Source organism: Homalodisca vitripennis, chromosome 5 (assembly GCF_021130785.1).
Source record: "Homalodisca vitripennis isolate AUS2020 chromosome 5, UT_GWSS_2.1, whole genome shotgun sequence".
Lineage (NCBI taxonomy): Eukaryota > Metazoa > Arthropoda > Insecta > Hemiptera > Cicadellidae > Homalodisca > Homalodisca vitripennis.
The window spans coordinates 53,805,512-53,817,655 of record NC_060211.1 but is presented as its reverse complement, the minus strand read 5'-3'; the positions used below and the strand labels follow the sequence as shown (position 1 = coordinate 53,817,655).

The 12,144-nt window shown below is 31.9% G+C and overlaps 1 protein-coding gene across 2 annotated transcripts; it reads left to right on the top strand.

Annotated features, from left to right (window-relative positions):
- Positions 1 to 5,199: 5,199 nt before the first annotated feature.
- Positions 5,200 to 10,641, top strand: LOC124363832. Of its 2 annotated transcripts, XM_046819097.1 has the most exons (5): positions 5,200 to 5,303; positions 6,607 to 6,696; positions 6,838 to 6,865; positions 6,926 to 7,350; positions 9,694 to 10,641. In XM_046819097.1, the coding sequence occupies exons 1-5, from the start codon at positions 5,274 to 5,276 to the stop codon at positions 9,835 to 9,837; spliced, it is 717 nt and encodes a 238-aa protein (XP_046675053.1). In that variant the 5' UTR covers positions 5,200 to 5,273; the 3' UTR covers positions 9,838 to 10,641. The 2 variants fall into 2 exon arrangements, with proteins under 2 accessions (XP_046675053.1, XP_046675052.1); XM_046819096.1 differs by having other exon boundaries at positions 6,838 to 7,350.
- The last annotated feature ends 1,503 nt before the right edge of the window (positions 10,642 to 12,144 follow it).

The following is a 12,144-nucleotide window of genomic DNA, read 5'->3' as shown; positions in this document are numbered from 1 at the left end:
AAGATATAATAAGAGAATGGAGTAGTACAAGTAGTAGTGCACCTTCAAGTTAAGGCTTATTACAGCATAAAACGTTATATCTTAGAGATAAAAAATAATTAAACGAGTAAAATATTGGACTACTTGTCGGAATATAATATATTCTGATGTAACGAACCGTGGTGAATAATGTTCATAACAATTCAACTTGAATTGGTACAAGAACAGGAAGGTGATTAATCTCTAAAAAGGACGATAAAGTTGTTTTTATTCACGTAAATGCATCCTTGAATCAATTAAAGGGTAATTAAAACGTACCTGTCCAGCAATAATCATAAAAGAACGTTCAAAAATCTATAAACGTTTTAGTATCTCTGAACGAACAGCCAACTCGTATAAACCACCTAATTTTCTGCTAAGTTTCTCACAGTTAGGTTATTTTTTATTGTTAATTTAAAAATGTGATATAGTTGAAACAGTGAGAAAATAACTATTCCGGTTCCTTAGTGGAAAATGTATTTTCTCTGACAATAACTTAAGTAGGAGTTGATTTTGTTCGGGGGGGGGGGGATAAGTCTGAATGATGAAAATGCCTTACCGGGGGGAGAGGAATATGGATTAATAAATATATATTTAAATTGATTTAATTCAAAGTAAAACATTTCAATGATATATATTCATTTTCAATAAAATGAATTGCTATTATACTTGTATTTTATAAAGTAGTATACGATTACCTAATATATTTTTAAAATGTAACGATTTGGGGCTACGTTAAAATTAGTCGAGTTATATTTTGCCTAAATGCGAATGGACGCCATCTTGAAATGTTTAATTGGTTAAAACGGACTAACGAACTCATTCAAGCTATATAAGACTGCATTTGTACAAAGTTTAGTCTGAATCTATTAAGAACTGTGGTAGTTACCGTGTTCACAATTATTCCCGCATTGATTTGGTAACAAGGGATTAAAAACTAGTCATCATTAGCTATAATTAATAGGACAGTCGAATCACGTTTGCAATACCATATGGTATTTTGTGAAATGTAGGAGAAAATATAAAGCGTGCCGTAGGATACGGATACGGACTTTCTAGCCAGCTGTTGGAATTGTTAATTATATAGGTCTGGTACGGCTATTAAAACAGGGAAGACAAAGATAGATTATCGGGAATCTGAGGTGAGCTCCTTAACACACTGGTCTGGGGAAAATAATCGCTTTATTAAATTATCCAATTAGTCGGTGAAAGTAGAATTCTGATTGAATATAAATTAACCGAAATCCCAAGATTTCGCACTGTTTATTGTTGGTTGAGCAAGCTTATCTTATCAAGCTTATCTCCTTGAGGGACTAAAACAATACTCCTGACCTGTATGTCTGCCTGTTTTTGTCTATCTGTCCGCATCGTATCTCGAAAACGAATAGTCTTTTAGACTTGAGACTGCATGAAGCTTCACTTATAAACAAGGAACATCGAGTTTGATGATGGTGTACGCCTTGGAATTTGGCTGAGTCTTATGGGTATAACCATGGTGGCAACGAGAAGAAAATCACAGAATAAACAAATTTGTAAACAAAGTAAGTACATATGATAAGAGATTTTAGAATGTGACACAAGTAGTTTTAATACGCAAGCTATAGACTGAAATTTTGCTTAAACCTCAGCTAAGCTTTTTACTAGACACGTGGTGTGGCGTATTCCTACCTTGTAATTACGATGTTTTTATTATACTATTTAAAAGTATAGGGTATGTTCTTGTAATAGAAACGATTGAAAATTAAATTAATGTAGATTTTGTAAAGACGATCTTCAACATGTCCAGTTGATGTTTTGGAGGGGAAGAGAAAATAAAACTTATAGAATAAAATCACGATAAAACAACTTAAACTTATTGATCCATAACAATAAACAAACAACAAATAGACACGTTTAAAGAAAATACATACACAAGGCTACAATTTTTCCAGAACAAAATATCTATATTGAATTAGAGAGCTGATTAGTAGTTATTTATTACTTCCAACAAAATAACGCTCTTTACGTTTTGAATTATTTGAAACATGAGTTCACCCTGTTTCCAGTCCAAGCTAATAAAACACTAGATGTGACGCGACATTATGTAATTGGTGTACCTAAAGCCTTGGTTCGTACACATCATGATGAGCAATTCCAATCATATCAACACTATCATTGAATAAATACTGTGCCTATGTTGAGTCTGAAAACGAAGATATTACATATGAAATAATGCAGATATGAACCGTTTATCGTTACATAAAACCGAGACTGTATCTAGTCACTAGAGTAAACAATGGCAACCCTGATGCATTTCCTAACCTTGCAAGAAGAGCTTATATCCAGACAAATCTCTCTCACAAGTCGGGGAACAGTTTACGTGTTTTTGTCTGCAGTCGAAGCGGCGGTGTTAAACTATGCAAAAAGCCCGCGAAGACTGTGCAAATATGTTCGCGGGTGTTGCAAACAGATGGGCCATAACCCTCCCTTTCCGTGTCGGGCGCCTCGCTTAATGTGAAACAGTCATCAGCAGATGTAGATGTAGATGTAGATGCTGAACCACCTGCCGCAGAATCTTTCACACCAGCTTTGATAGTGGGGGAGGGGTTTGGCAGAGGAAATATTGAGCAATTATTTACTCGAGGTTCTTGTTTTCTTATCTTTTCCTTAATTTTTGAATTCATTTAAATTGTCCGTTAGTACGCTATATCCAAAGCAAGTACGAGGCCAACTTTCTGATGTGCTTTAGGAATACAACCATTTCTCATACATGCTAATGGTTACAAAATTGTATCTACTAATAAATTACATTAGATTTCCCATGAACCACAGTTGTCTCTTAAAATGTGTTTTTTTCAACCACATTTAATATTATAAATAACATTTATATTCTTCAACTAACATAAACGAGGCCTAAATTCCACCAAATTCTACAGGGAAGTCATCATACCTTAGACATGTATACCGCTTTTCTGTTGTTGTCTTATAAATTCAGTGACATGAAGCGTTGTTGACTATTTCTTAAAAAAAAAAAAAAAAAAAAAAAAAATAAATTACTAGAATGTTTGCTTCATACTGACAGATAAATACGATGGTTTTTTCAAAATTCGTATATTAAACATGACTAACAACAAGGTAGAAGTACGCTAACTTCAAGAGGCTTCACTGAATTAGCATGCAAAATGATAGCTCATTTCAATGTTGAAATGTGCTCAATGAAATTTTATTAACCCCCCCCCTCTCTGCCCCCTCCCACCGTAAACAAAATAGAGATTTTGCCAGTCTACTCACTGATAGGCTTCAATGACGCTCTGTCAAGTTCTATGGATGAACATGTATCATGATGAACTCATTATCATTCAATAAAAAACTGAAGTTTCATGCAAAATTTAAAGTTTACAGTTGAAATCTGTCTAAAATTATCTTACTGATAGTTGAGCTACATGTGCTAATGTATCAATGTATCACATGTTAAACATACTTGTGGAGTACCTAAATTGTCATCCATGACCAATTTAGAGTAGACTGGTTTATTTTAACGATGTAACATAAGATTAAGTTGTTATCTCAATCTTAATCGTCGAGCGCTCCAAGTACTCAGTTATCACTGTTGATGATATTTGGAGTTGGTTCTTTCTGAGAAATCCGTCTGCAGTCGACATTATGCTGCTGTATTATTTTTTAGTTCGTAAAAGTTGTTAGTATATAGGAAGTGTTTGGAGTAACGTATAAAATAGTTAAGAAAATGCGGGTACATCATGTAAATATCCAAAAGGGGTACTAATAGTGGAAGGGGCTAATGGCAATACTTACAGCCATCTGCGTGGGGTAGCATTGAATAAAAACCATCCCTCGAGATAGCACATATCAGTAAAATATTCTAATTATAGATTATGAATTTTCATTTTGTAAGAACAAGACGGAATGTAAATGCTGAGGTAATAAATTAACGGAAAAGGCCTTGTATGTTTCTGATGAATGAACGGTGTGTGCTACGATGTTGGTTTTAACCTGCCGTAACATGATAACCATTATCTGATTTACTATACTGTATATCTGATATGAACGTGTAATCGGTAGGAGAAAATTACTAACAACTGTCAAGTTAAAACTCACAATCTAGATTCTATAGAACATTTCGTGATTACAGGGGCGTTCTGCAAAAGGAAAAGTACAAGTTTCAAGTCTCATGACCTTTTCAACCAGTTATCCCGCGAACAGACAACGCCACGGTTTTGAGAAGGGCCTATTAACATTTTAATAGTTCACTAGTTATATGTACTAGATGTTTAAAGGTTGAGGCGTTGTTATGAGGCATTTCAATAAACTCTCATAGCTACGTTTTTAAAAGTGCTGGCAAAAGATTTTAAATTTCGCAACGTTTATTGAAGGAAGAATGTTTACATAACTTCAATCTAATATCCTTAGAGTCTTAATCATTCTTAGATCCGACCGGACATTTAAAAAAGTTTTTTTAAATACTGTTGTGTTGTTTTGCGTGTTATCTCATTACCACATTTTATCCTAGATATTACCGAGAATAAGAATAGAGGAACATGTGTTAAAAAATAGAGGATTCCATTAAATGATCCCAAAGTTCTTTTTATAAACAGTTGTATAGTTTGGCAGTAGACTTTTCTTAGTAGAAACTTATAAACAAAATAACGGAAAAAGCAAAGTAACATAATTGTTGATTTTGTCTCTGAATATTTCGCTTTAAAGGAATTTACAATGTATGTTGATAGTATATAAATAACAGACGCAATACAAATTTTTATTGTTTTAGGGAAACGTTACAGAAGTTTAGGATTTTAATATGTATGGAGCAGCTTATATAGTACAGTCTAATAGAACTCTGAATTTAATGTCGAAAGTAGGGAATAACATAAATAACACAATACATATGAAAACAATAATACGAGGTACTTAGTTGTTTTGCCAATTATTTTCCCACGTGTTTTTGTAATTATTTTGTAAATATGCAAAATCACTGTGAAACAAATTGGAGTGTTAAAGTTGGATGCTCTTCATGGAGAATTACTGAAGGGAAATTAAATTTAGTTTTTGTCCGTCATGGTTATTTCAGTGTTTCACGGTATTTTGTGAAACACCAGTTTGTGGCAAAACATTTTTAGAATATTTCCATAATCTCTGTGACGAATCATTATGGCTGTAACTAATGGTTTGTGTATTAGTTCACACATAAAAGTCCCGAAATCCAGAATCCCATTCAGTAAGCATTATACTGTTTGCGAAAGAAGTACTAAGTTGAAAACATGTATTGTCCCTTGTTTGTTCTGGTTGTTGTAAGTATACTTACAGTATTACTATTTGTTTTGCAACAAATTTAGACTTTGAACTAGTTCAAATGTACTGGTTTCAAAATTTCCTAAGGATATTTATCCATTTTTCACAACAAATTAGTATATGTCCATATATATTACAAGCTGAATAAAAAATAATTTGGATCAAAATATAAAGAATAGGTTAGTATATAACCAGATTAAATTTGTGTATAAATTATTATTACACATCCAAATAAACCCTGCTAAAAAAGTTGTATGGAGAACACAAAAAATAACAAAAAATGAATACAACAGCTGCATAGGCATTAAACCTATACCTATACCTAATTTCTAAGGAGATTCCATAAACTCGGTGGTGCAAGTGCAAAATTACAATTAGTTATAATTTAATGCGCGATAAAGGCATTGTCTGAGTAAATCAATATTTATATACCACGAATTTTATTTCACTATAAATTTAAACAAAACCAATCACTTTTTCAAGTGGCAATGAAAACAACATAAACATCGGAAATTAAAAAAACTACCATTTTACGCAGAATTGGTGCAGCAGCTGGGGAACATAAAATGTATTTCATAATGAGATGATACGGTTGCCTTGATTTTACACTCAGGGCTCAGTTCAGAATTTTACTGCGGGGCCCACCCTGGGCGCTGAGACCGGTGGGTCCTGGGGGCCTGCGTCTTTTATACGAGTTGGTGACTGGATTCTGTGAGTCGTTATTTACATTTGTTTGAACAATAAAGGGTTTTCTCCGTCAATTTTTACACCTCGCACTGTTTTGTTTTTAATTGATTAATTTTTATTATTATTGGGGCTGCTCTATACTAACATTCATGTTGGAGCCCACCCTTGCTGTTTAATTTTTGCTTACTTACCTTTCACGTATTTTTTATTTCAGACCATTTCTCACTAAATCTCTCACTTCGGATGCTACCCGAACAGTAGTGAATCATAAATTTAAAAGAACATAGCTGTCTTATGAAATTATTCACTGATTTAATAATTGTTCATATCTTCTGCTTTCTTTCCAAACATTGGTAGATGTTTAGAGGTTTAGAGCTGGAGAATTAAACTGAACAGACAGTTTTATTGAAACCAACGAATGATTAGAACACCGATGAAAAATAATCGATGGATGTAAACTTCGTAGAATGGTCAAATAAATAACTTGATGCTGCATGTGACCATTTATTTGAAAGGAGATTAATTTTTTGGAACAAGTAGCTGTCCAAAAGGTCAGACAGAATATATTCCATTCCAGGCATATTTGTGCAGAACTAATGTAAAGATATTTTTCAGGGTTTAGGCTCAGTGGTATGCTTTCCACCTTTTCATGTACGATTTTTATCACGTTTGGATTCCAACGAGTACTCAGATTGGAGTGAAGAGGTTAGTTGTATTATATTTAAAGATTAATATTAGATACATATTGTTTAAATAACGCTCTAATAACTTCAGTTGAAATTAAAACTCAAACTCTCCGCTGGCCATTTTTCATTTTCTCTATATTGGTTTCAAATTTCCTTCTAGGAATCACAGGTGTCCGACTCATCCGGAAGTGATTATTCTGAGCCATACTTATCTGGAAGTGATTATTCTGAGTCATACCAATCCGGAAGTGATTATTCTGAGCCATACAAATCCAGAAAAGATTATTCTGAGTCATGTCAATCCGGAAGTGATTATTCTGAGCCATACTTATCCGGAAGCGATTATTCTGATCCATGTACATCCGGAAGTGATTATTCTGAGTCAGAACAATCAGAGAGTGATTATTCTGAGTCAGAATCATCTGGAAGTGATTATTCTGAGTCAGAATCATCCGGAAGGCATTATTCTAAGTACTATTCACTTCCCAAAAAAGAAGAGTGTGCAGTAATATATCCAGGACGTGGGATGGAAAATGACCTCTTCCATGGCCGCTGTCGAAGAGAGGTTCTCCCAGCGCTTTGCAGAGATAACGCAATGTCTCAGTACGACTCCAACAGCTGGGACTCCGAAGACACATATGATTCATATGGATCATCCGAGACAGAAGAACAGGTGACGTTTTACTTTCATTTTATAAAGTGTATTTAATTTCCTACTCTATTACCTGAACTAAATAAAAAAATGCGTTTATAGGAGAATGTATAAAACACAAAGTATAATATCCACAAATGTAACTAACTCACCCACATAAAATGGTGATCACAATCCCAACATACGTCTATGAAGAAGTCCATACAATTACACTTACGTAGATGGAATAATTAACCTTACGATAACTCCGTTTAGTATATAATGTGAGGAAGTTAAATCCTTATTAAATAGTTTTCAGCCGGTGGCGTAGTCGGTTTACGAATTATTTTTAATTTTTGAAGATAAAATTGGTCAATAATTTAAGATAATATTTATGAAGAAAGGAAAAAACTAAATGTTTTGATTACTCTACGAGAAATAGTGGGCGGCCGTTTGAAGTTTGAAGGGTTCAAGATATAGAGGTTTTTTAAAAGAAGTGTAATGTTTATATTTAAATAATACAATTTCTCAAAAATCTTCTAATTTTTGAAATGATATTTAATTACAATATATAATTTCCTTAGCACTTTCAGCCCAGGCGCAATATTCACGTGGGATTGCGAGTGTTGTCATAAATGACAGAACACACCACTCAGCGAGTTTCAGGGCTATAACTCGTGTAAATAATGTAAAAATTTCATATTTCTATCTTCAGCCACTACTTTTAGCTGATGGAAAAGTTGCCTAAATCTCCTACTTTGAATCCTTGTCGTTCCTCGTGGAGTGATTAACGTTTTTTGTCTACTTGTCCTGTCTTTAGAGAAGTTAATTTAAAGGGATTAGAATTTAAAATTAACAAAATACCAAAATTGTGGTGCAAAATACAAATTGATATAATCTCATTATGAAAATAAACATTTGCTCAGAAAATAAACTGATATCATCTGTGTGGAAATGTACTTTATCCACAATAACGATTGTTTCAACAAGTTGCTTTCTCTAACAAGTAATGTAAATATTATGTACAATTTTTAAAATTCGGTTTTCAGAAGTACGTTCAATTAATTTTACGCTTTCTCAGAGTAATTCAGCATGTTTGTAAAATTATAATGTCACTTATGTTATAATACGTATCGTTTTATAGAGTGTCTTTTCACGGACTCTTGTCTAAATGTTTCACTGCCATTATGGAAAAAAATACGGAATTTGAACTTACGGTTCTTTAATCTATGTTCGATATAATGAAGTTTCATATAACTGTAACAACCGTGAAAGTTTATTTTCACATAAAAATACCTGACCAGCGAAAATACACAACGTTATAGATCAATACTAGAGTAGCCAAAGTATACAATGTTTTAAATCAATACTTGATCCGACTAGGTAAAGTACACAGTTCTATAAATCAATACTACACTAGCTAAAGTATCCAATGTTATAAATTAATAATTGACTAGCTAAAGTATTCGATGTTATAAACTAATAATTGACTAGCTAAGTTAAACAATGATATAAATCAATAATTGACTAGCTAAAGCATAACAATTGTAATCAGTACTTGATTAGCTAAAATACACTAGGTTATTTATGTTAATATTTGACTAGATAAAGTACACAATGTTATAAATCAATAATCGACTAGCTAAAGCATAAAATATTGTAATGAATACTTGATTAGCTAAAATACACAATGTTCCTTAAATTAATACTTGATTAGCTAAAGCATAAAATGTTGCAACAATACTTGATTATCTGAAATAAACAATGTTATAAATCAATGCTTAACTAGCTAAAGTACACAATGTTTTATCAATACTTGAATAGCTAAAGTACACAATGTTATAAAACAATACTTGACAGGCTAGAGTGTGCTTCTTTTATTAAGCATAAAACAGCTGATTGCTAAAGTACACGTGCTGCTCAAGCAGTTATTCCCAATCAACTAATGAACAAAATATCAGCTGGTTGGTTGTAACATCTACTGACCAATTTAACGTCAGCTGTATGATTATAATAAATAAGGTTATGTGAAAAATATAATAATCTGGTGTATTTTATTATGACATTTTGAAAAGGATATGCATCTGACGTCCTTGTTATTCAGCAGGAGAGCGAAGTGGCGGGTAACTGCTAGTATACTTTATAAAACCACTTAAAACAGCGTTAATAATATAAAATGTAAATGCGATGTCGAATACGTTTACGTACAATAATGAAGATGGTTAGTTTTTTACATTCTTCTTGTAAGTGAAACACAATATTATTTGTATAGTATCATTCTAATGTTCTCTCATGTACCTATAAAATCAGGTTTTTTTATTGTGATGGCACGATTATACATTACTATAATATGACAAAATTGTAAGATGTTATTTTGTTTTACAGGATTCGTCTGAAGACAAAGGCTACTTCCTGCACGCTTTCCACGAGTGCCATAGGTTACTCCCCAGATATGGCAAACTTGATCTGCAACGTCATGGAGACTGCCTGGATATTTTGTATCCTGACGTTTGCAATAAGTTTTTGTAGCAGTATTAATTATTGATATCCGGCCCTTGTATAAAATGTTTATCACCCCGTCCATTATTAAACTTTATGTTTGTTGGTTAGATTTCGTGGCTGAAGAAAGCAATTTTTCTTCCACAAGGAACAATAGGTATTTTAAGTAGATATTTGGTCCATCATGAGTACCCACAGAAGAACGACTGAAGATAAAAATGTAAAACTTTTTATAATGTGTATTCATTTAATATCAAAAATTCATATCCTATCCGGAGTCATCTTGCATGAGTCCTGTTACAAAATTGCCTAAAATATGATTTTACAATTATTATAATTTTTCGTTGAGTGATTACATCTTTGGTATTTTACCTGGCTTAAGGGAAGTTGTATTACAAGATTGTGGTTTAAAAATTAAAAAAACCTAACCAATAGAAAAATTAAATTTTTTCCAACTTTATAAATAATACCAATCATCAAAGTACAACTGTTTTACAATAATTTTTTCCTTTAACACATTAACCATTGAGCTTAGCATGGTAATCGTGAAGCGCAAGTCCAGCAAATCTACTAAAACTATTTTTAAAAAGGTTAAAAATTATAATATCTAATGCTGCTTATTAAAGTACGTTTTTATAGGACAGCATACAGATTTAGTTAAAGGAATTGATTGTATCATTATATGACAGGTATACGGAAGTGTGGGCTACAATTCTTACCTTAATACTTCCATTTACATTATCCATGTACTGTACTATTTTATATATATTTCAATTGTTATTGAAATATTTTATTACGATTTAACTTAAATTGAAATATAAACTTATCACAATGTGTTTATTTATTTTTTCCCAAGTGCAATGTCACAATTTACTAAGAAAAGTTTTGATATGATCAATGATATGTATTGGGTACTTTTAAGTTATATTTTATCTAATATAATTATATATATATATATATATATATATATATATATATATATATATATCTATATAATCTAATCTATTGTTTTTTAATAGTCTACACCACACAACAGGTTTGCCTGCTGGAAATCGCTATTGCAGTGTCAACTACACATTAACGTTAACCAAATTTAAATAACAGGACAAATTAAAATATTTAATAGTCAATAATCTGAAAAAATGTAACATATCGGTAGTTCAATAAAAATGTAAACATAACTGATGGTTTCAGAAAAAATAATAAATAAACTGTATATATTTTTGACGTTAGGGAGTGAATTTGATTTTTCCATGCAACTTAAAATAGCTCAAAATCTGCAGAGGTTCTTTTATCAGAGAAGCGAGTACTCTTTGTTTGTCAATTTTTATTAATAGAAAAATTTCCATTGATTTAAGTTTTATAATATGGTTGTATAGACAGAAAACTTCTGTGTATCTTTTTCGAATAAAGTATGAATAATTCTCTTGTAATTTTAGAAAGTTTTTACTAATAATTGAGAGGCACTTCAAGTTTTGTAATCTTTAATTTACTTTTGCTTTAGCCTGAACCTAATCATCTCATTTTCAAATATAATAATTGGTATGTTTAAGTAAACATTAAAAATTGAAATTTGTTCGCCATAAATGGAGGGCTGCGAATTTTAAAGCTTCCGCACAAGCTTTCGCCATTTTCGCGAGCTCTTGGTAGTCACGAGAATCACTACCAAGAGTTGAAAATGACTACCATATTTGCGCTTGCGAATATTGGGCACATGCACAGCTGTTATAATATTTAAATGCTTTCTATTTGCGTAAGAATAAAATTCTTTCTTAAGCGCCAAATAATAAATAAGATAATAAACTAGGGTCAGGGAAATTTAGTTTTTGAAATATGAGTGACAAGATCGTTAATTTATACCACTCTATGGCTAATTTACCCAAACTAAAAAACAAACAAAAAAAGAAAAAGAAAAAACAAATAATGTTTGTAACACAAAGGACAATAGACAACCATTTACTTTACAGTAGCCCATTCAAAACCTTCAATATACATCAGGCAATAATCTTGGAATATAAAATGTACAAGTTTTTTTATAGAAAATAAATAATTTTAACTCTGTTTTATTGGTTACATACATTTAAGTGAGTTTATAAAATATCAGTTAAATAATTGACTCAGTTTTTTTTATTTTATCTAAGACAGTACGATCTCTTTTAATCCCTACTAACATAATATAAAACGTTTTTGAGTTTTTGCATGAGGAGTTTTCAATAAAGAGGGCACAAAACAATTTACTGGTAACTGAGCCCTCATGAGTTGTACAAAATTAAAAACCACGAAAAACTAATTAGTCAGCCAACACTGTTTGAATCGAACACTTGTTACAACAAGTTA